This window comes from Argiope bruennichi, chromosome 6 (genome assembly GCF_947563725.1).
Source record: "Argiope bruennichi chromosome 6, qqArgBrue1.1, whole genome shotgun sequence".
NCBI lineage: Eukaryota > Metazoa > Arthropoda > Arachnida > Araneae > Araneidae > Argiope > Argiope bruennichi.
Window position 1 is genome coordinate 47,710,699 of NC_079156.1, and position 23,753 is coordinate 47,734,451.

Sequence of the window (23,753 nt, forward strand, 5' to 3'; positions counted from 1 at the left end):
TAGGTTTATAACTTAAAATCAATCTAAAAAAATTTCACATCATTATTTGCCAGTCAACTTTTATTTCCTATTTAACTACGACTGCAACTAATTTCATTCGCTTTCAAATGTTTTCAAAATATTTCGGCAAGTTAGACATGAAACTAAAGACTAAAGTGTGGATGGATACAAATAATCTTTGTTATTGCAAAGCTGTGAAGGATTTTTCTTCACTTTAATTTAAGTTTATTTGGATATCAAATCACAAATATTTAATTCTAAATCGCCACTGAGTTTTTTATTCTTTGCCTGAAGAAGAATAAAGTTACTGAAAAATAAATCATACTCAAATCATTACCGTGATATACACAGTGAGAAAAGAAAAATTCATTGTTGTGCTTTCTATATTGTAACTTGGTTGATACAACAAGAACATTTATTATATTTGTTAGTTGTTTCAGCTCTTCTTCTAAAACAGCAAATAAGATTGTGCTAATATAGTTGATTTGTTTTAATTGGCATTAAAATGAAATTGGTAAGTATCAGTTTGTGATAAAACAGGAGAATGGGTTTCTGGCTAAGACGAAAAATATTACTAATACAAATAATTAAAAGAAAAAGCATTTATATTTGTTAATTAAAGTAAATTTCTTAAATTAATATGAACTTCAATTTAAAACTGATCAGCTTCCTATTTATTCTAATTTAGTGAGTGTAATGTACTGTCAGCATGTTGCTAAAAATGAGCAAATGAAAAATTTAATTTGTAGGAAGATGCATTTGAAAGTTCCCTAAAGAAAATCAATCAGTAAGACTTACAAATTATGCTATTTTCGTTTTCAATATAATTTTTATTTTTGACTTTTAATAGCAGTATAGTGCATAGCAAAAGAATTTGAAACAAAAGGGAAGATTTTGGCCTGATCAATGTAATTTGAAAAAAAAAAAAAATCACTTTTTACTGTCATTTATTTCATTTTTCACTATTTATTGGCAACCAAAAGTACTTGTAAATAAACAAGCTCTTATAGATTTCTGAATCTTGTCAGTCAGTAGTATACAAAAATTTATTTTCCAATTTGTGACTAAATTTAGATAGTTATATTTACATGTAATTTGTTATTTGTTGCCTACTATCAAATGAAAATTACAATATTTTGTCATTTTTAACTGCATTGATCATGTTCTATTGGTAGTATGATTATAATTTTGTTATAATATTTTTTAATATAATTTTATCTTGTTATAATTTTTTTAAACAGAAGTGACATTTTCCAACTGTGGCTCTTCTTTCTAATATCTTTTTAACTTTTTCTCTAATAGTTTCAATACAGCCATGATATGTTTTGAATGGAATCATTTTTAAGCTTTAGCATGTATTATAATCCCATCATTTCTGTCTTTTCTCTATTATATAATAGAAGTTTGATAATGCCCTTTACTTATATATTTTTTAACTGGGTCTAAAAATCTTATTTGCTTTAATAATTATATCTGTCATCATCATAATAAATAATAATAATAATTGCCTCCCAAATATTTTTATTATCACATAAACTTTATCAGAATATACATTCAATTTCAACAACAACAAAAAAAAAAAAAACTATTGTTCCAGAAGCAGGGGCTAACTTGCACTTTTATTTTTCTTATTATCTTTAAATGCTAAAGTAATTAATATGAAGCTTTTTTTTTATAATTTGGAAAATTTTTTATTGTAATCAAAAAATACATTCCATTTTGTACTTCATAATATGATGCTTCCATTATATGTTTAGTATATTTCATATTTGAGTCTTTTACAACCATGTTGATAAAAATTACATGATGTATACAAAAATTATAAAAATTATTATTATTTCCTTTCTTAATGTTTTTTTTATATGTATATGAAATAACAGATGAACAAAGTCATTTCCATTAAGTGCTTTATTGTAGCAGCATTCAGTTAATTCCATGCAGTTATTCACTATTAACGAATTTTCTTATATCAGTTATTAAGTATTTTTTTAAATATTTAGAAAGAAATCTTACCATATCTAAAAAGTGATTGATAAAGATTGAAAACAGTCACACTTTATTGCTACGAAGATAAAAATTGAAAAGAAACAATAGCACTTCTGAAAAGAAAATGGGCTGAATTGAATTTTGATTAATTGGATTTATGATTGAATGTGATTGTTGCCAACTGCTTTGACTGCAGTTCAACAAGATATTTCTGGATTGTTTTTAAAATGTTAAGTTCTGCAATTGCAGTTTCTAAATAAATTATTTAGAGTTATAGCTTATAAGTTAAAGCACTGGAATAGAAGAAAATAAAAATAAACATTAATTTTTTAAATTTAAAAAGAAAGGGTTGTGGTTTTATATTTAATATTAACATTAAAAAGTTGTGTTATTTATATTTTACAATTACGCAACCAAAATCAATGTGTTTCATTTTAATTTCAGTATTGTTTAAGCTCGCATCCTAATAAACCATGCAACATTTTAACATTCAAAGGGATAACAGTAATGTTAGACTGTGGTCTAGATATGACATCTGCTCTGCTGTTTTTACCGTTGCCATTAGTTTACAGGTTTGTTCAGTTTTCATTTTTGAATTTATAAATATAAGTTATTATTGTTGAAAATTCTGGGCATATCTTTTTAGCTAATTTTTTATGTATAATTTATAGCTCTCGACTCTTCAATCTTCCTTCATGGACACCAAGAAATGTTTGTGATCCTCAAATAGAAGGGGTAGATATGGTTTTTGTATTCCATAGTGTATTATTTATTTGAATAATAATTTATCATATCTTTGTTGAATATTTGTAAAAAAATTCATTTTCAAGTAATAGTTTTTTTTATCTGATATAATTCTTTAGTTTAGGAATATTGTGTTTAAGACAATATGTTATTAAATTTGATGTTTAGAAATATTTGTTGATTTATCTAAATAAATGATTTTATCCATATAGAATTTGTTTATTTTTGTAAATTTGTTTTATTTTATGTTCTGTTAAATGTAGTATGATATAGTTATAAGTAATATTCACATATGTATTTAAATTGCTTGATATGTCTTAGTTGTTTTTTATGTATTACCATATACTAGTGGTTAATTGTTGCCTAAAAAAACACCAAATATTTAATGGTTCATGGCAGTAACATTTACTAACAATAAATTACCAAATATTGCATGCTAATAAGCTCTTTTATAACAAACATTTGACTGTTTGCCAGTGCATATGGTTAATAAGTGTTTGTTAGTATGATAATGTCTATTGTGGTATTATGTTTTTTCAGTGAAACTTTAAATGATGTCAAGATATTTCAGAGAATCCATATAAGTCCTTATCCTTTTAATGTAATACAATACAAAAAAAAATTGTAAGGAAATTAACAACTGATATAAAAATTAATTAATTTTTTAGATATCTTTTATTCAAACAATTCTACATTCTCGTCACTTCCTTTCCATATTTCCTGATGTGAAAGTACATTCATCCAATTCCAATTCCATATCCTGGACTTCTTTGGCAACATGTGTCATTGTTACATTTGTATAAATAGGATTATTAATTATATATTTATCCTTTTATACCTTTAGTATTATACCTTAGATAATTTTATATACCTTTAGATTTATGATTGAGGAAGTCTCAAAGTCTCCTTTAAAAACAATGATTATAAATGAGAAAATGGAAAAATATTTTCTTTTTCTTTCAAGTCTTTAAAATGTAAGATTTGTGGTTCTTTTTAACTTCTTGTGAGTTGACTCATTCTCATGTTCTCGTCAAAATATTGTAATCAAATTTGTTGTATACATAAAACATGGAACAATACAAATCTGTATCGGTTTACAGAAGAAAAATGTCTACTCATATATTACTTTTATATGCAAAGTAAGGATTAATAAATGTTTCTAAACTGTGGATTCTTCTGGTTATCTTTATGATTCATTCACATTTAATATTATAAAGCTCAAAGTAGGCTTCTTCCAATATTTGGGCATTTTTCCTATTATTCAATGATTTATAAGTAAAAAAAAATTCTGTTATTGCTATCATGTTTATGTATAATATTTTAGAAAGTAATATTATGTCTTTTTGTTATTATTTTAAAAATAATTCTGTACATTTTTTATTCAGTTTGCCAGTTTAGTGGCAACATTATCAACTACCTTGACACTGTAGATAATGGTATTTGCCATCAAACTGGTGGATTAAAACAATAGTAAACTATGCTTAATGAATTTTATCAAAAATATTCTGTGCAATGATAAATTATTTCAATATGAATTGAGAATTTTGTCCTTGCTAAATTTTGCATGTTTGATTTTTTTTTTTTTTTTTTTTAGGAACTTAGAGAATGCAGTGGTAGAGTTTTTGTTGATAGTTGTCCAGAATTTTGTCCACCTGAGGTATTTTCTTTTTTTCTTACCCCTTTGGTGTTTCTATTTGAAAATGAAATATTGATTATTAAATTTTATCGTTGTGGAGAATAATAATCAGATAGATTATTATAGCTCTTCTTAATTATGTATTGCAATTAATGTGATTTTAAACAATGTTTTTGAGGTAATATTAAATTAAAAGAGAAGTCGAACAATTTTCTTATTGCAAATGTTTGAACTACCTATACTTTTAAAAAATTATAATAAAGGAGATTTTCCAAAAGTATTGTTATTAAAATTTCATGAACGGAATGTAATTGATTAACTATATTGAATAAAATAACTGATTGATCATGAAATAACTGTAATTGATTTTTCACCATTGATTAAAACATTTAATTACTTTTATTATTTTTACTGTATATATATATTTATTTATTTATTTAAAATATATTAGAAAAATTGGATGAAAATGAGATTGGGAATTTTTTGAGCCCAAAAGAATTTAGATTGAGAAAAAAAAATTATTTTAAAGCATCTTGTTGTATATTATGTGATTTAAAAGTTATGTCATTTAAATTTGTGTGTCTGTCTCTCTCTCTCTCTCTTTCTTTTTCCCTCTGTTTTTCATTTTGAAATCTAGAAAGGAAAAAAACATTGTGACCTAACTTGTTAAAACACTTATGAAGGAAGGAAGGAAAACCACCAATATAAAAAAAATGTTATATTTAGTGTGAAAGCATATATATATATATATATTATTCAACCACAGAAAGTTAAATATGAAAGTTGCATGTTAACAAATGTTTTTAATACTTTTAACGGAAATCTATAATGACTGCTTGTGTGAACCATAGTAAAATATCATTTTGTGCTATTTAACTTTTTTTTAAAAATAACTTGTTTTGAAATTTTAGGGTAGAAATTCTATTTTTCTTAAAGGTTTTTTTCCCCCTCTTATAGGAACGCATTGTAGATTTCTCTCAAGTTGATGTAATTCTAATCTCTAACTATCAATGCATGATGGCTCTGCCATATATTACAGAAGGTACTGGATTTAGGGGTGTTGTGTATGCAACAGAGCCTACTCTTCATATAGGAAGGTAAGTTGCTTAATTTCTACTTTCTATTCTTATACTGGGAGATTCTAAAATCAGAGAATTAACTTTAAGAACAGACCAGGCATATAGAATCAATTCACTTTTATAGTAGAACATGAAATGCAATGCCACTACGAAAGAGAATATTTTTTTTTTCTGAGAATTAAATAAAAGAAGTGGTTGTATTAAATAAAGTTCTGCACAAGTTTAATAAAATACAAATTCACAGTAATGCAGCAGAAAATTAAATTTGTTGCCACTTCACTTTATTATTGTCTATTTAATGAAGAATTCGTAATCTATTTATATACTATCTCATCACTCAATAGAAAGCATTTCTTTTTTGGTATATGATTGTTAACTGCCATATTTATTTTCAATTAGAATGGTTCATTTTTACCTGCATTTTAGTCTCGCTTCTAAATTACTCTATCCCTTCTTGTTTAATGAAATAATGTGAATATTTAAAACACAACTGCAATTCTGACTTGACTCAGAATAGTATTTTGGTGAATAAATAATTTTTGAAAAACTGACACATTTCACTTTTTATTAGGCAGTTCATGGAAGAACTTGTTACTCTAATTGAAAGAACACCAAAGATAAGATCAGCATCAAGATGGAAACAACCTCAGGTTCTAAAGTGAGATGATTACATCCTGATTATTTTTGCTTAAAATTTGACTGTCAAAGAATATTATTCATATTATTTTTGTATATGGCATCAGGAATTTTTTTATAAGAAAAAATATCATTTAAATTACTATATTTTTAGTATGTTCAATGTAGCATTTTTAAAATATTAGCTTGCATTTTGTTCACACAAAATATATATTTTTAAATTATTAAAAGGATTATTGTTTTTTTTTAAATTCTTAGTTAAATTGAAAGTCTTATATCTTCTTTTTTTCTGTATTATTTGTAGAAATCTTCCACCTCCTCTAAGTGAAGCTTTAAAACCTAGAAGCTGGAAGCAAGTTTATTCCATGAAGGAAGTAAACAGTAGCTTATCTAAAGTTCAGGTTGTTGGCTTTGCTCAAAAATTGGTAATAATGTTTTCTTTATCAATAATTGAAAGTACTCATTTCTTTGTTTATCTAGTTTTTTTTCAAGTAAAGAAATTATTTCATCGGAGCACTTATGTATTTTTAAAAATATTTTCTTTTCTTTTCATATAATATCAGTGGTGTGCTATTAATTCTTTTATTAAGTTTATAATATGATAATTAAATGTTATTAAAATTAACATTGAAATTCATAAGTTTAAGGCATAATTTAATTGTTTTTAATAAGAGTTATTGAATTAAAATATGTTTATTGATATCATTATCTGGAATATATCAAGTTGTAGAATTGACCACTATTAGAAAAATCATTTTGATAACAAATCAAATTTGTATTTATTTGAGGACAAATAGTGATGTGTGTTTGTTAAAATGGATATGAAATTTGTTTTTATGCAATCCTAGGATGTATTTGGTGCTTTAAAAGTATCAGCAGTAAGCTCTGGTTACTGTCTTGGTAGTTGCAATTGGATCCTTTGGACAGCACATGAAAAGGTAGAGTTGAAATTAATATTTTTATGATAAATGTAAATAATTAAAAGGATTATATAATTTTATGGTATTTATGTATTAACTACAGGCTAGTGGTTAATCACCAAAAATCAATAAAAATGTCATATTTATTTCAATTTGCAGTTATTCACAAAAAAAAAAAAAAAAAACCATCAAGTTTCTCCTGTTGATCTATTGATTATGTTCATCAATGGCATGAAATTAAGCCTGCTGTTTGCTAATGGCATACAATTAAATCAAAAGTTCATTATTGATGTAGTGATTAATATACCAGTAAAATTTTTATTGGTCTAATCTTTGTTAATTATAATTAATTTATCCAAATATTTATTTATTTTTATTTTATATTAAGAATGCATTTTAATAACTTCTTTTTGTGTCAGATGTTGATCAAGAGTAGAGCTTTTTTAGCAGTGTATGGTGACCACCAAAGAATTCTTATAGAATAATTTTATTTATATACATATAATATTATTAATGTAATAATATAATTATTACATTAATATAATTATTTATATACATATAATAATTTTAATTATATACATATAATATTTGTTCCTTAGCATTAATGTAATGCCATTGTTTTGTTGTAGATCCTAAGAGTTTATGTTTATTTTTTATTTGTGATGATATATCATCAAAATAAAAATTGCACTTATTGACTCTTTATCTATTTTCAGATTGGTTACATTTCATCATCATCAACTCTAACAACTCATCCAAAACCCATGGAGCATTCTCCTTTGAAAAATTTTAATGCATTGATTCTTACAAGTTTGACACAAACACCATTAGCTAATCCAGATGCAATGCTTGGAGAATTGTGTGCCACAGTTTGTAAGATGTTATTTTTATTTATTTTTTAAATTAATTCTTGAAAATAATATTTTTTATCATTTCTATTCAGTTCAGTATATTTAATTTAATACAACAATTTTAATACAATTCTTGTTTATACTTCTATAATAATTTTAACAAATTTAACTGTAAAATTAATTTGAATAAAAAATTTATTTTCTGATATCATTATAAAAAGCATTACTAAATAATAAATATATATATATATTTTTTATCTCCTGTGAAGTCAAAAAATTAAGATTAAGCATTTGGTATGAAGATTGTGCCTAAGAAAAATGTTATTGTCGTATTTATTATTTGCTTGTAAAGATAAAAAGTGATTTACTGATTTTTTTTTCATATTGTTCCTTTAATTTCTACTTTCCGCTTGTACTAGTGTGACATTGTGTTAAAATTAATTATTTTAAAGGAAAGATAAATTGTATTAATATTTCATTATTTTTGGAGATTTAAGAAGAGAAAAAGTAGCAAAAAACAAGATTATCCTGATTTTATTATATGTTAAATGAAACAATTTATAAGAGTTTGATATGAAGTGAATAATTTGAAGTCTTAAATAGAAGATTATAGTAGTATAGAAGATTATTTTTTCTATTTAAGTAATATGAGCATTTTTATTCTAGCTTTAAAAACAATAGCATACTTTTTTCCTGTTTATATATATATATATATATATATATATATATATATAATCGTATTGTAAAATGTTACCTTTCTGTTCATTCATTTTCTCACTAATTTATAATTTTTGTAGTTTGAAGTAATTGAAATTTTTCTGTAGATAAATATCAATCAAAAGTTTTATTTTTAATTTGTTGTCATGTTACTTTCTGAATATTTGATGTAATTTTTTTTCTGCTTTTAATTAGAAAGAAAAATACCATCTTCAAAAATACAGTAAATTACCATATTTTTTAAAGTTGTATTGTTCTAATAATAAGGTTTATTTTTACTAATTTTATGCAAAGTTAATAAAAATTGTAACTATTGTTAGCTATAGAAAAAATTGCTAAAAATTAGTAATTCTTTATCATCTAAATTGTACAATTATTTTTTGTTTATTTTTTAAACTTTCTATGATTCCTAATTTTTCTTTTTTTTCTATATTTTAATGACGATTTCTTTTAGCTCTGACAGTGCGAAATGGAGGAAATGTATTGATACCATGCTATCCATCTGGTGTTACTTTTGACTTATTTGAGTGCTTGTCATCACAGTTAGAATCTACTGGAAACTTAACTGTACCTATGTTCTTTCTCTCTCCTGTTGCTGAAAATTCTTTAGCTTACTCTAATATATTAGCTGATTGGTGAGTTTTGTTTCCAGTCATTAATCGGTAAAAGAGTAACTGTTTTTTGCTGATTTGATCATCATTCATTAATGAAAATATATACATGTTAAAAATAAAATAAGTAAAGCTGCTGTAAAAGTTAGTTTTTTTTATTTGTGATTTTTTTCCATGCTTTAATTTTAATAGTTTAATCATTATGAATGTCTGTCAACAGAAATTCTGTTACATTTATTTAGTTTGATACCTTTTACTTTATTATTTAATTATGTATATACATATTATTCAATTTTGGCTAAAATTATGATTGTACTGAATTCATAGAATAATTATTTTCAAATTTTTGTTGATTTGAATGGCAAGTCAAGCAAGTATATGACATATATTTTTCTATTTATTTGAAATTTATGTAGTAATAAATCTGTTCTTATAAAAACAATGTTCATATTTCTGTCTGTAGTCAATGATTGTAAAAAACTCAATATGAAATAGAAGACAATATAGTCAAAACTTTATTATGAGAATATAATTTAACATTTATCTTATCTTTTAACAATTCTTAGGCTCTGAATTATATTATTAATAATAATAATAAACCATTGCCCTTAACTATATTAATTGCTTGAGTTGATCTGAATAACGGGGAACAATATAATGACCATTTTTTTAACAAGAAAATGCATTGAAACCTTTTTATTTCAAACATTTTACATGATTTGTACTCTTACAGTTAATGTATTATGAGACATGACGTCTTTGTTTAGTTTCAATTCAATTATTTTCAAATTATAAAAATTCTTCCTGAGTTATATATTTAAAAATAAAATATGAGAGAATTTTGATTTGTAATATTTTTCTTCCTTTTTTTTCCTTTTGCAGGCTAACTCAAAGTAAGCAATGTAAAGTATATACTCCTGAAGAACCTTTTCCTCATGCTCATTTAGTCAAGGGTGGAAGATTGAAAGCCTTTTCTAGTTTAAAAGGTGATTTCTTTATCTTACTTCTTTACAGCATTTCTCCCCAACCCAAGTGAACCAAAATGTGGAAAAGATATTTTGCATTTACATTCTTTGAACAAATATTTTTTATAAAAAAAATAAAAATTATTTTGTTTGAATTAGGATATTAAATACAATTATTAACTTTTCTTACCTATTTTTGCATAAATAATTTGCTTTACTTTAGTTTTTTTTTTTTTTTTTTAAGGATTAAAATTGAAAATATGAATGTACTAGTATATGAAGAAAACAGCAGAATCAAGTTTTAAAAGTTTAAAATATACTTGCTTATAGTTTTCAAAAGAAAATGATTTCTTTACTTAAAATTTAACAATTTTAAAGCTTTTTTTGAATTGGTACATCAAATTTTGTATAAGAATGTTCACCAATGTTTATACATCTTAGCTTATTTAGAAATTATTATTTTCATAGATAAGTTCATTGTTTTGAAATTTCTATTTCAAGTAATTGTAAAATAATTCCAAAATTTTAAAAGTAGATATTCTCTGTTACAAATAAAGTATAGATAGATTAAGTTTTATATTTACATTTATTTAATATTTGAAGGTATCAAAATTAATAGTTGCAGTATAAGTGATATTATTATAAAAATTCTGAAGTTTGTTTCTTTTTATTTTAGAAGAATCGTTTAGTCAGGAATTCCGTACCCCGTGCGTTGTTTTTGCGGGCCACCCTTCCCTTCGTTTTGGAGATTGTGTGCATTTCATGGAATTGTGGGGAAATAATCCTAATAATGTTATCATTTTTACTGGTATATGCTGTCACTTTTTTTCTTTTATGAATAAATGTTGTTTGCATTTTAATTGCAGAATTTTCAACTAGGGATTGCAATACCGGTATACCAGATACCAAATACCGGTATTTTGAGCCATTTGTACAATTTTGTAATACCGGTATTCACAAGTTTAAATACCGGTTTTTCGGTATTTACTAGAATTTTTTAAAATTTCTCCACTAAATGTTCAAGTATCGCGAGCATAGCAAAATAGTATGCGTTTTTGTTTTTATGTCTCCATAACGGGCGAAATTAATTAGCTAATTAACGGCTTAATTAATTGCTTAAATCTAAATTAGCGAAACATGGATTATCCCTGAAAGAAAATATTGTATCCTTAACGACTGATGGAGCAACAATTATGGAAAAAGTTGGAAAGTGGATTGGTGCAAATTAGCAGTTGTGCTATGCACATGGAATTCAATTAGGAGTAATAGAGGTATTATACCAAAAGAATAAAGAACAGAAGAATCCAAATACTGTGGATTTAGAAATTTCGGATTCCAACTTTGAAAAGAGTAAAAGTGAGAGTGATATTGACAATGAAGATAATGGCAATTTAATTGTTGAAGAAGATATCGCTAATGAGGATGAAATAGTAACCTATCAAGAATTGCTTCCTATAATTTATAAAGTTCGAAAAATTGTTAAGATAATTAAGCGTTCCCCTACAAAAAATGTCATATTACAAAAATATATACTAACTGAAAATAAAACAGAATATATGTTAATAAGAGATTCTAAGACACGTTGGAACCGTTTACTCCTAATGATGGAATGATTTTTGAAATTTCGAAATTCAATCCAAAATGCAATAATTGACTTAAACCTGTAAATTAATTTTTCAGATAGTGAATTCGACTTAATATCCAGAACTATATCAGCTCTACTTCCAATAAAACTGACTATAGAAGCATTATGTCGGAGAGATTCTAATTTATTAACAGCTAATGCAATAATAAATTTCATGTTGCAGTCACTGAAAGAACAGCACACATCACTATCTGAAGAATTATATGTTACATTGAAAAATCGCACAGAAGAAAGGCATATCGAAATAGAACATGTCTTACGGTATTTACATAATTATAGTGATTTTAAAAATGAAAATGAAAAAGAAAAAAAGAAAATAACCCAATCAAATCTGATTAAGTTTAGAGTAAATTTTCTTATAATTTTTTACCCACAACACTATCCACATTCAGAAGAATTCGGTTCAGTTATCGAAGATTATGATGACACTAATGTCGATAGTGAAAAGGAATTGTCTCTTGAACAAAAATTAGAATTAGCGATAAATAAAAAAATTTCAACGAACCAAAATACAATACAGAAATCAGCTATATCCAAAACCATCCGACGAGAAATCGATTTATTTGAAGATGAGAGATGGATTTAGAGGTAAATACTTGGAATAAGTATATCGCGTATTGCTAACAGTACCACCAACTAGCGTAGATGCCGAAAGAGCGTTTTTGACAGCTGGTCATTTTTACACAATTACTTTTCAGGCTTAATGACAGTACAATTGATGCATTGTTTTTTAAGATCACATTTCAAAAAGTTGTAATAGTACCCCAGACTGAATAGTGATATTTACACTTTTTTTGTGATTTAAATAAATAAGATGTTTCTTTACTTTTTTGTGATTATATACTGTTACAATTTATAAGTTACAAATTATTTTTTGTGATATTTACACTCTCTAACAAAACTGGCAAATAAAAGAAACACCTGTGTTTTCTTTCTTTTTCTAAAATTTCTAATACCGGTATTAAGATTTGAAAAATACCGAATACCGGTATTGAACTTTTGGTCCGGTATTGCAATCCCTATTTTCAACCCTAAGATATTGATTCCTAAAACATTTTTGGATTACATTTGGATTAAAACTCTTAAATCTTTCCACTATTTATTTATGTAAATTAACATTAGTAATACTTGTGATAAATGCTTATTGTATTTCAATAAAAATTGATGGAATTTTTCTCTATAGAACCTGATTTTCCTCATGTTGAGGCACTGGCACCTTATCAACCGTTAGCAATGAAAGTAAGTATTGATATTTATAATAATTTGCTATACAAATTTTGTTTATGATAATTTATATTCACCAACAAAAAGATGCCCCAACAATTATAAATTTGTTATGAATTATTTTTGGTTAAAGAGCGTATTAACAACTTATACCAAAGTTTTCTAGCTTAAATTTATCCGTACATGTATGGAAATTTGCAGTTATATGAACTGTGACACCACCAATATAGCTATGAAGTTACCTAAGGATATCTGCTACCACATGGAAACATTATATTTCAGTAGTTGTTCTCAGTTTTTAGCAATCAAAAGTGGTAAACATTATGTTACAGGTATCGCTAGCAAAGGAGTGTAATTGATCAGAAATTATTATGTGTGGTGGGAAATGAATGTACTTCTTAGGTTGGACCCATTTTCAACATTAGAATTTCATCAAATTGTCTTTAAATTAATTTTAATATTTTTATTGATTCATATAGAAATTAATTAATTATTACATAGATTCATCTGGTTTTTATTATGTTAAATAATTAAGTTACTTTGCTTTGATTTATTGATTGAAGCATTGTAAATAATATCTTAATATTTTTGAATACATCCATTCTGGAATATATATGCAGATTATGAGTTATATAATTTATTTTAATTTTTCAAATGCATTTTGGTATCTCACATTGATGAGATATTTAAGAAATGCTTCAAGAATAAATGCTTTTATAGACAAGAATGTTAAATACATTATAGCCACCAAACTGCCTTTTAACTACACTAATTCATACTCTTTTTTTGTAAAAAGATCTCTTTTCATGTATTATATTCTTGTGTTTTGTATTATATGCTTATTTATGTATCTTATCCTTATACTAATATATAGATAATTATATAATTGTTAAGTTAGAATATGTATGAAGACGTTAGAGTAGGAAAATATACTTTTTATTTGTTATAATTTACAAAGATACAAAGTTCATTTTCCTATCATTGAAGAGATTCATGCTGTATATTTATCTGTATGCCTTTTGTAGTCATAATACTGTGAAGTATATAAGAATAATCTTTACTGCATGACTCATTATCAAATGTCATCACTGAACGTCATCCTACATCTACATCTCATATTTTTTATTATCATATTTCTTTCTTATCTTTTCTAATGTTTCTTTAAAAAGAAAATAAACTTTTCCACATATTTTGTCAAAAAGTATGCGCATTTCTTTTTCTTGCATTTCTTTTATACAATGCCTTAAGAATGCATATGATATATTTAAATGAGAATTATTGCGTATTTATTTTGGTAGCATTTTGTAAAAACCTGAACTAATATATTACCAATACTTTTATGTTGATAGTTAATTTTTTAACTATATTTATTGTTAAAATTCTGTAAATATATATATATATATATATACAAAAGTATTAGAATCAAGTTAATAGGAAAAACAAAAAATCAAATAAAAATTAAACCAAAAAAAATTATTTAAAAAAAAGAATCCGGCCTGAAGACTTTTTCAAGGGTCACCTTCAGGCAGGGATTCAAAGAAAGGGATTTTTTCTGTGAGGACATACATACTTTGTCTAATAATGATTCCTCGTGACCCGAAAATCCCCTGAAATTATGCTCAAGAGATATACCATTTTAACAGAAAGGAAATACAAAATAACAAATTAGAAGAAAAAAACCACAACAAAATAAAAATACAATAACAAAAATAACAATAAAAACAAAAACTAGCACTAAAATTAAAATTAAAAACGAAAAGTCCAGAACATACCATCCAACAGTCAAGGAAACTTTAAACTATCGATTGTGATTCCCTGTTTTTAAAAAAATTAACAGTAAATTATGTAAACAGAGGTAGGCTCCCAGCGCCATCTATTGAGTGATCCAATATGCAAGGAAAGTTCTATTTTTATTTAAGCCAAAGGATTAATCCCAAACCATACCTTGTTTAATTAAAAAATTGACATTACAGTAATTTCTAGGAAATTCATTTTTAATTAAATTTTTAAGGAGGATGTTTGATGCTTCAATATAAGAATTTTTATTATTGTTTATTAATATATTTTTATTATCGTTTTCAAACTTTTTCTTACTTTAGATTGGTTATATATATATATATATATATATAACCCTTAATATTTTAAAACTTTTTTAGGTTGTGAATCTTCCCATTGATACAAGCCTTAGTTTCAACCAAGCTAATAAATTAATTCGAGAACTAAAACCTACACATCTATTGTTGCCAGAACAGTATATTATACCATCTCCAGTTTATAAGCATAGACCTGATCAGAGCTTAAATGTTGAAGCTGTAAGTATTTGTGAAAAATGCAAGTCTTAATATAATTGTATTGTTTTAAAATTGCCCTCTCAATTAATAATCACGATGAAATGATTCTTATTTGGAATTGATTTTTCTGGGACATTTTATTATTGTCCAGATAACTTGACTCTGCTTCAAAAACTATGAATTAGACCTAAATATGCTTCTATTGTCTTTAAAAGTAATTAATATATTTTGAACAGAATTTAATTTCAATTCTATATTTAAAATAAAAGTTGTGCATTTCAGCTGTTATATCTCATTTCATAGTTTTCCATCAGCTTTAGCACTGATTGATTATAAATAGATCTGTTATTTTTCTTTTGTATGAATAAAACATCTTTATAGAATACTAAATTATAAAATTAAATTGATATTTCAGTACTGTTTTTATTTCTTCATGCATTTAGTATGCTTAATATAACTGATATTTTTAATGCTTATGTGTTTGTTATTGCTTCAATATCTTTCAGGATTGTAATCTTATTCCTTTCAAACGTGCTGATATTGTGAAAATTCCTGTCAAACGAAGATGGGAGCAAATGAATATGGATTCGGAAGTAAGTACTTTTTTTGTATGTGTGCTCAATGCATTTTTTTTAATACTTTGTTTAATATTAAATGTCTTCCTGAAAAAAAATTTGAAGAGTTCTGACTTTGATTTTCGATTTCTTGCAATATTTGTCATGTATGTGGTCTTAGAACACATTTAATCTATTGAAGTCAAACTTCTTCCCACTATTGCAGTATTGAAATCTGGAAAAGATCCTGCTGGTTTAAGTACTTCATATTAACCTTATATAGATACCATCTTAGAAATTTTTTCTGTTTTTGTGAAATATTTCTTGAGTAGCTTTAAAATTAACACTCTGTCTGTATTTAACTTTCATTATTAGCTTGCTGGGACTTTGATGCCAATTGAAGTCAAACCTGGAACTTTTGTGTCAACATTTACTGGACAAGTTTTAGTGAAAGATAACAAATTTGACTTGAAAGTAAGAATCACTATTTATATTCTAAAAAGATTTAACATAGATATCAGCATTATCATTATTGTTTAAAATTAAAATATTTATTTTCATTATATATTTTGAAGGAAAAATTTAGTAACCTTTATTTTAATTTTTAAAATTTCCTGAACTATTTTGAATTTTCTTAAAACATGTAAATTCTTATAGGAGATGCCAGAAGAATCTGAATCTAAAGAAAAAGGAATTAAAGAAAATTGTTATCCTAAATCTTATGCTTGTGATTCTCTTGACATTCCACTCTTCATACAAAAATTGAATAAAGTAAGTCAGACAAATGAAATGTATTTTGTAAAATACCAAAATTATTATTACTTATTTGCTGTTGTATTTTTGCACAATAGTTACCAATATATATATATATACTTATTCCTATTACAAAATCATTTTATTTAAATAATTCTCTTTTTTTCAAAGACTATTAAATGGAATTCATAACCATTTTCCTTCTGTTTGTACAAATGCTATATCGTTACATTAGTATGATTCCTCTTTCCTCAGATTTAAGTTAGAGGGGGAAAATAGTACTGAAAGTTCATACTTCAATGCAATCACCTTCAGCAAACTTTAATAAGTGGTATAAATTTTCTATAGTTTTTATGGATTTAAATGCAAACTTTGGAAATGCAGAATGTGCAATAAAGGCAAAAATTTAATTGTTTATTAAATTAATTTCTGGAGTGGCTATGTCTTAAACTGCTTCTCATAGGCTGATAAAACAGTATTCATAAACTCATAGTAATTTTTTAAAATGTGTCTTCCATTAAACTAATCAGCCTACATTGTTTATTAAGCTGATCATTTTAATTTTGTATCTTATTCAACACTCCATGTATGATGGTTGATTGATTACTGAAAGGAATTTAATTATATTTACATTCCATTTTGAAGTGCATGAGGGTTTTTGTGGATGGATCCTGTAACTGTGATCAGATGATAATGATACTTAGTTACCATCCATTCTTTAAACTCCTGTTCCATGATCATAAGAGAAAACTTATTAGCTCAATAGACATAATTTGCACCAATTAAAGAAGATAAATAGAAATAGTAATTCTATTGCCAGTTGGGGGAAGGGTTAGACTTTTATCTTCTAATCGCTTGAAAAGAAGGGAAAATATTGCCCTGTTCCTTCATTGCAATCCCCATCTTAAGATGTGTTTAAATTCTTTTCCAACCTATTATTAAAAAGTTAAAAAATAATGTGATCACTTGAAACTAGACTCTTTTATGAATTTTTTTTAAAAAGAATATGTTTAATTGAAATAATAAAAACTAATTATTCCAATTATTAGCTTAGCAATTAGGAAAATAATTATTTTATTAAGTGCTTCGAAATTATTCAATTAAAAAAATTCTAAATAATATGCCAAATTGCCCCATATGCAATTTGTGTAAAAATAACATTCTTACTTTGTTGAATCACAAAATTTTATTCCAAAGATGTACAATTTTTAATTATTTATATAAGTTAGGTTTTCAACTATATTGTGTGAAATAAATTCAGATTAAATTGAGTAATTTTTAAGGACAGAAACAATTTCGATAAAATCATATTTGTATTTGCTATGCTGTAACTGTCTGTTAGTGGAGAATTTTTCAATTTGTACTGTTTTGGAGCTTGTGATTTGTTTTTATTCATTTTGCCCATTTCAGCTGTATATATAATTTTATATTTGTTCAAATTAGTTTTACTTCAATATTATGTTCTCTTTTATTTTAGGAAGGAATAACTGATGCCAAAGTGGAAGAAAGATCTTCTGGATTTATGATTGATTTGGTAAGTATAATTTCATTTATTACATGCAGTAAAACAGTTTTATAATCAGTGAAAAAATCCAATATAATTCTTGTATTTTATTAATGAATAAATTTTATAAGAATTTTTTAAATTTCTATAAGGAAATGATATGCATTAATATTTAATTGATGTACAGAGCTTGCAAGTTTAACAAATTTATAAAAAAATCAAAAGAATGAATAATTTGGATTGGTTTTTTATTCATTAAAGTAGCTTTTTGTGACTAAAATTGCAAAATATTAAAAAAACAAATGAGATTTTCTCTTCATTGTAACAAAACATATTACATGCTGTTTGATCATTTTTACAAACATGCAATAAACTGCTGCATAATTTTTATAAAATATAAATTTGGATCATATCTTGCATGTTTTGTAGATTTGATGCTTGTGTAGATTTTAGTGAAATAATTTTATATTGTCTGGGTATAAAATATCTGCCTAAATCCTAGATAAATCTACCTTGTGCTTCTATTGCTACTTAGGATATTATTTATTGGTCTCTACATCTTAAAATAATTCATATTTGCTTTCATGTACCAATTAATCATTATAATTATATATTTTGTTTATTATGTTTATCAAACATTGTAAAATTTAATTTTTCCCTATGATATGAACACAAAACCATATATTTATACTAAATGAGATGGTAAAAAAATGGGTAAATATTTGGTATTGGTTCCGAAGAAAAAAACAAGCTTTCAAAATTTTAAAGATTTAGATAAATGATGTTATTTATTTTGAACTGATACCAGACCAATCCATTCCTTATGCATTCTTGTGAAGAAGAAACTTGTACTCATTTAAAGATAAAGATTAATGATTTTTAAAAAAAAATGGTTCACTTTTGAGTTAAGTGGATAATCTAGTGGCAAGATCTCAACTATTAGAACTAGGGGATTGTGGATTTGAAAACTGATTCCTCGGGCAATCTTTTAAATACTAATATGTATAGATTTAAATGCGACCTCATTGATATGGCATGTAAATTTGGGGTGAGAGGTATATTTCTCGTTATCTGATTGCAGTTAATAATTCAGAATTTGTCATGAAATAGACTTCTTAAAGTTTTAAAAAAATGTGAATAATAGAATAGCAGTTTCAAGAAGTTACAAAATTTTGATTATAAAAGCAATAAATTCAGTAATCCAAAAAATTTCATAGCAAAAGAAATAGATGGTAGATTTGAATTTGTATATATATATTATTGCAATTTGCATGTTAAATTTAATATTTCACAATAAACCTGTGTAATTTGACTTATTAGCTTATATGAGAAAAAGTAATCCTTCATTTGTCTACATAGAATTCCTTTAAGCATTTGGAATATAAATTAGTTAAAGTATTTTTTAATGTGCAACTTAATAATAAATTATTTAGTTTTTTTTTAAGTGGCATGATTTTAAACTTTTTTTTTTTTTTCATTCATAGCAAAGTCATGATATCTTGATTCAAGTTGATGATCATTCGACTCATGTCATTTGCGATGGTAATTCTCCTATTCGCTCCAAACTTCATGATTTATTATTGGAGAGTTTAAACAAGATTTGATGAATTAGAAATGTTTAAGAATTCATTTGTAAAAATTACATAACATTGTTGGAAGTGTGTATATATTTTTATATATAAAAATGTTTCAAATTTCTATATGTGCACTTTCATTGTACAATACTATTTCATTTCAAGAAATATTTGTAAGAATAATCATAAAACTCCAATATGTACTTTCAGAAATCATTACTGTAAAATGGTAAATTGGAGCAAAACCTAATATATACTTAGTGGTATTAAAAAAAATAGAGAGAGAAATTTTATGATTTTTTTTAATAAGCTTATATAAAGTGAGCTAGTAGAAAAGTTATAATCTGACAAGATGAAAAAACTTTTTTCCCCTTCTGCTCTGTATTTTTGTAAGCCATGTATAAATAAACCTACAATTACTGTTTAACATATAAAGAATTTTACTTTAACAAAGAATACAAATAAAAACATTCCATAATCCCTATGAATGCATCTTCTACATTTAATAAAATCAACGATATGACACTATATTAATTTTGCTGTTATACATTTTGTAAGTTTATATACAGAAATTCACATATGATTGGGTTTGTTTAAAAATAGAACTTTATCCCTCTGTATGGCCTGTATTCAACTTTCAAACTGAATAAAGATTTCACATTTACCATTAACCACACAAAGCCAGAACTATAAATGAAAATAGAAACACTATAACTGTAAAGTATAAAATAATCATCTGAAACATTATTAAATTATGTAATTTGCCATTTCTTTATTCGCCCTTGCATTTTAAAATATTTTTCACCCGTGAATTTAAAAACTATTTCTACTTACTGCAATGCAATAAGTGCTATTCATACTAGAGAAGTAACCCTTGAATTTGGAAATTGAGAGCTCTCACAGAATTCAAGATCTTGTTATTGTAACATGTTTAATTAAAAAAAAAAATTGCAGCATCAAGCAATCTAAAACAATGTTCTTTTTCCTCACAAAAATTCCAGAATTACTAAATATGTATATAGGAGTCTGGAAGATGAAGGAATCTTGCAAAAAAATAAAATGGTCTCTAGTAAAGTGCTTAATGGCAATGATGGGTTATATGTTATATTTTTGGTAAGATCTTTAATTTAGATTATTTCAGCATCAAATAAATATGAATTCTGCATTTGCATTTAGGAATCTCATAACATTATATGGAGGTCATCTGTTTTTCTAAACATTTTCATGTCTATAATTTCTGTCTTCCTTTACAAACTTTTTTATAGAAATTTTAAATTGAATCTAAATGAAACTTTTATAGAATTTTAATTTATATATATGCATATTTTTTAAGGGAAAATTAAAACAAACTATGACACAACAAGTACTTTATTCTAGAACACAATAACAAGTAAATACATAAATTTTGGCAAATCTATAGCTACTAGGTCTGTATATTTCATAACAATAAAATTAATGTTACATACACTAGTACAATCAGTTTTTTTTTTTAAATCATGCATTCAAGCAAGTATTTTAATTAAAAAAAGCATACTATAAATGTTTAAAGATGCAGAAGGAAAAAAAAATTGAAAAATCTTTTAATTAAAATTGGATCAAAGTGCAAAATATATAACTTTATGGTGGAAAATATAGGAATTAGTTTATCCTGTACTGGAATTTAAGAATGAAGTCTATGTGAAACATTTAATTTAGATTAGCAGTGCATTTCTATACTAAATATAAAATGAAATATTTTTAATATTAAACTTGTATTTTACAGAAAATATCAAAATATATTCAGTAAAAAATAATAGAATTCAGTATGAATGATGCAACTAAACTACAACATTTTAATGATATTGTTATGAATGGATGTTAAAATATATCTTTACTAAGCATCAATCAACACTGTTACAATTTTAAAAAGGTCAAATAAAGATATATTACAAAATTTCAAAATACTCGTAATTACCTTGAAAAGTTTTTATCATAAAGTTCTCAAGAGAAAATTACCTCAATAAATTGATATAAATTTTGCATTTAAAACTTTTATAAAACATTTAAAATCTTCTATAAGCAATCTCATTGTAAGACCCAAACACATAATTAATACTGTTTTGTGGTATAAGTTTAAAAATCTGAATTATAACATCTTAAAAGTACAATAAAATTTGTACATCCATATGATTAACATGAAATGCATAAAATTCAAAATTTATTTTATCTAACAGAAAATATAAAACATAATAAAAATTTTTGAGTTTTAACAAGTCTTATTAATATACGACTTATTAAAGATTTAAAACCTGAAATAAATAATTTTTAATTTAAAAGTTTTTATAAACGTTAAAGTTAATACCAAATAGTATACAGGGTAACAATATACAGGCAATACATGCAAAAAAAAATAATAATAAAGGCTACAAGACTACATTAAAAATTACTTGTTTAAAATCCAACCCCTCCCCCCCCCAAAAAAAAATACATTTTTCACAATTGTGTATAACTAAAAATAATTCTTAACTTCAGAATATCTACAATATTGAAAAGAAAAAAAAAATGAAAAGGTTCATTAAAATTTATAAACTTGTAACTAATGCTTCATAAAATGCAATGAGGATATGTAAAAATAATGATTTTTTTTTTATTTATGCTGTAAAAAATATATATAAAGGAACATGAGCATCAAACCTATATATATATATATATATATATATATATATTTAAAAAATGAAAACTCAGGAGACAAAATATGAAATTTGCTTTCAAGAATTATGTGAGATACTTTTCTTAAAGTATTCATTTAGTTTTAACTTTTTTTTTTCAAAATTATAATTTTTTAAAATAATTTTAGCAAGTATTGATTTTTTTTTTATTTGCATAAAATTTGCTAACAACTTGCTTTTCTTCAATATAAAATATAGGAAATTTCTACTCTCATACTTCAGGAAAACAAAAATCATAGAACAAAAGATCTGTAGGATAAAATTATACTATAAGTACTAACTCAATAAACACTTTCAAGTTAAATTTCTTTTTTATGTACACGCAAACATGATACATTTACTATTATTATTTTCAAATTATAACTATGTGTATGCATATTAAAATTATTGAATAGACACAAAACTACCTAATACAAGATTAACTCTTCCTTCAAATGCAAAAAAGCAATTGAAATGAACAGGAAAAAAAATGAGACTAAAAGCTCAAAATTTTTCCATATGATAAAAATTTTCATTACTTCAGCAAGTTAAATATTAGCTCTGCAAGACTACATTAAGAAAGACTGCACTTTCCTAAGTAATTATTTAATGGAATATTTAAAATCAAAATCCATAACATAAAAAAAATATTTTAAAAAAAGAATTTTGGAATGTATTTGCAATTAAAGCATTGCTAAAAAAAGATTCATTCACAATAATTTACATATGACGATAAAATTGTTTCATAAATCTGGTATTCTATGATTGAAATTTTTTTTTCTCTAAATATAAAATAGACTCTTTAATTGTTAATAATATATATCAATATTTTTTATTCAAATATAGTAGTTCATAAAAAATAAAATTTTCCAAAATTATGCAGACAATATTTCATAAAATGATGCACAATTTTATAAATAACATGAGCAATTTTACAATATGTTGATGTTTAATATGGCATAAATATTCTAAACAGAAAAAACTACATTTTATTTCAAAAATATTTTCTTCATAAATATAGATTATTAGAAATGAAATTAATAATATAAATTAATGAAATGTGATTTTAAAAATTCTTTTTTCCTAATTGTTGTTGATTCCTACTGAAAAAAGAATGATCGATGATTGAATAATATATAAATGCAGGAAGACAATATTTCTTACTTAAATCTAACTATATGCTAAAGTATATGAAAAAGTATAATCGTTACCGTTAAAATTTTTCTTTATTATTTATTTAAAAATTTCCTTAGACCACTTTCTGTCTGTCATGTTTTAAAAACATTAAATCACATTTTATTTATTTTTATAATAGCTAGTCAAGTTTTATTTCATTTTTTTTTTTTTTTTTACGTCAGAGCCCAATTTGCATTGAA

The 23,753-nt window shown here is 24.7% G+C and overlaps 1 protein-coding gene across 1 annotated transcript; it reads left to right on the forward strand.

Moving 5' to 3' along the window:
* Nucleotides 1–69: 69 nt before the first annotated feature.
* On the forward strand, nt 70–19,814 carry LOC129971576 (integrator complex subunit 9-like). Its single transcript, XM_056085470.1, has 19 exons — nt 70–514; nt 2,431–2,558; nt 2,658–2,721; nt 4,325–4,387; nt 5,324–5,463; nt 6,017–6,103; nt 6,386–6,506; nt 6,930–7,019; nt 7,718–7,874; nt 9,024–9,204; nt 10,063–10,166; nt 10,822–10,953; nt 12,974–13,029; nt 15,171–15,326; nt 15,812–15,898; nt 16,235–16,333; nt 16,517–16,630; nt 18,090–18,146; nt 19,601–19,814. The coding sequence occupies exons 1-19, from the start codon at nt 506–508 to the stop codon at nt 19,718–19,720; spliced, it is 1,965 nt and encodes a 654-aa protein (XP_055941445.1). The 5' UTR covers nt 70–505; the 3' UTR covers nt 19,721–19,814.
* The last annotated feature ends 3,939 nt before the right edge of the window (nt 19,815–23,753 follow it).

Coding starts and splice junctions, on each gene's coding strand:
- LOC129971576 (XM_056085470.1), top strand. Junction 5,464..6,016: donor CCTACTCTTCATATAGGAAG/GTAAGTTGCTTA, acceptor ACTTTTTATTAG/GCAGTTCATGGAAGAACTTG. Junction 16,631..18,089: donor TCATACAAAAATTGAATAAA/GTAAGTCAGACA, acceptor CTTTTATTTTAG/GAAGGAATAACTGATGCCAA.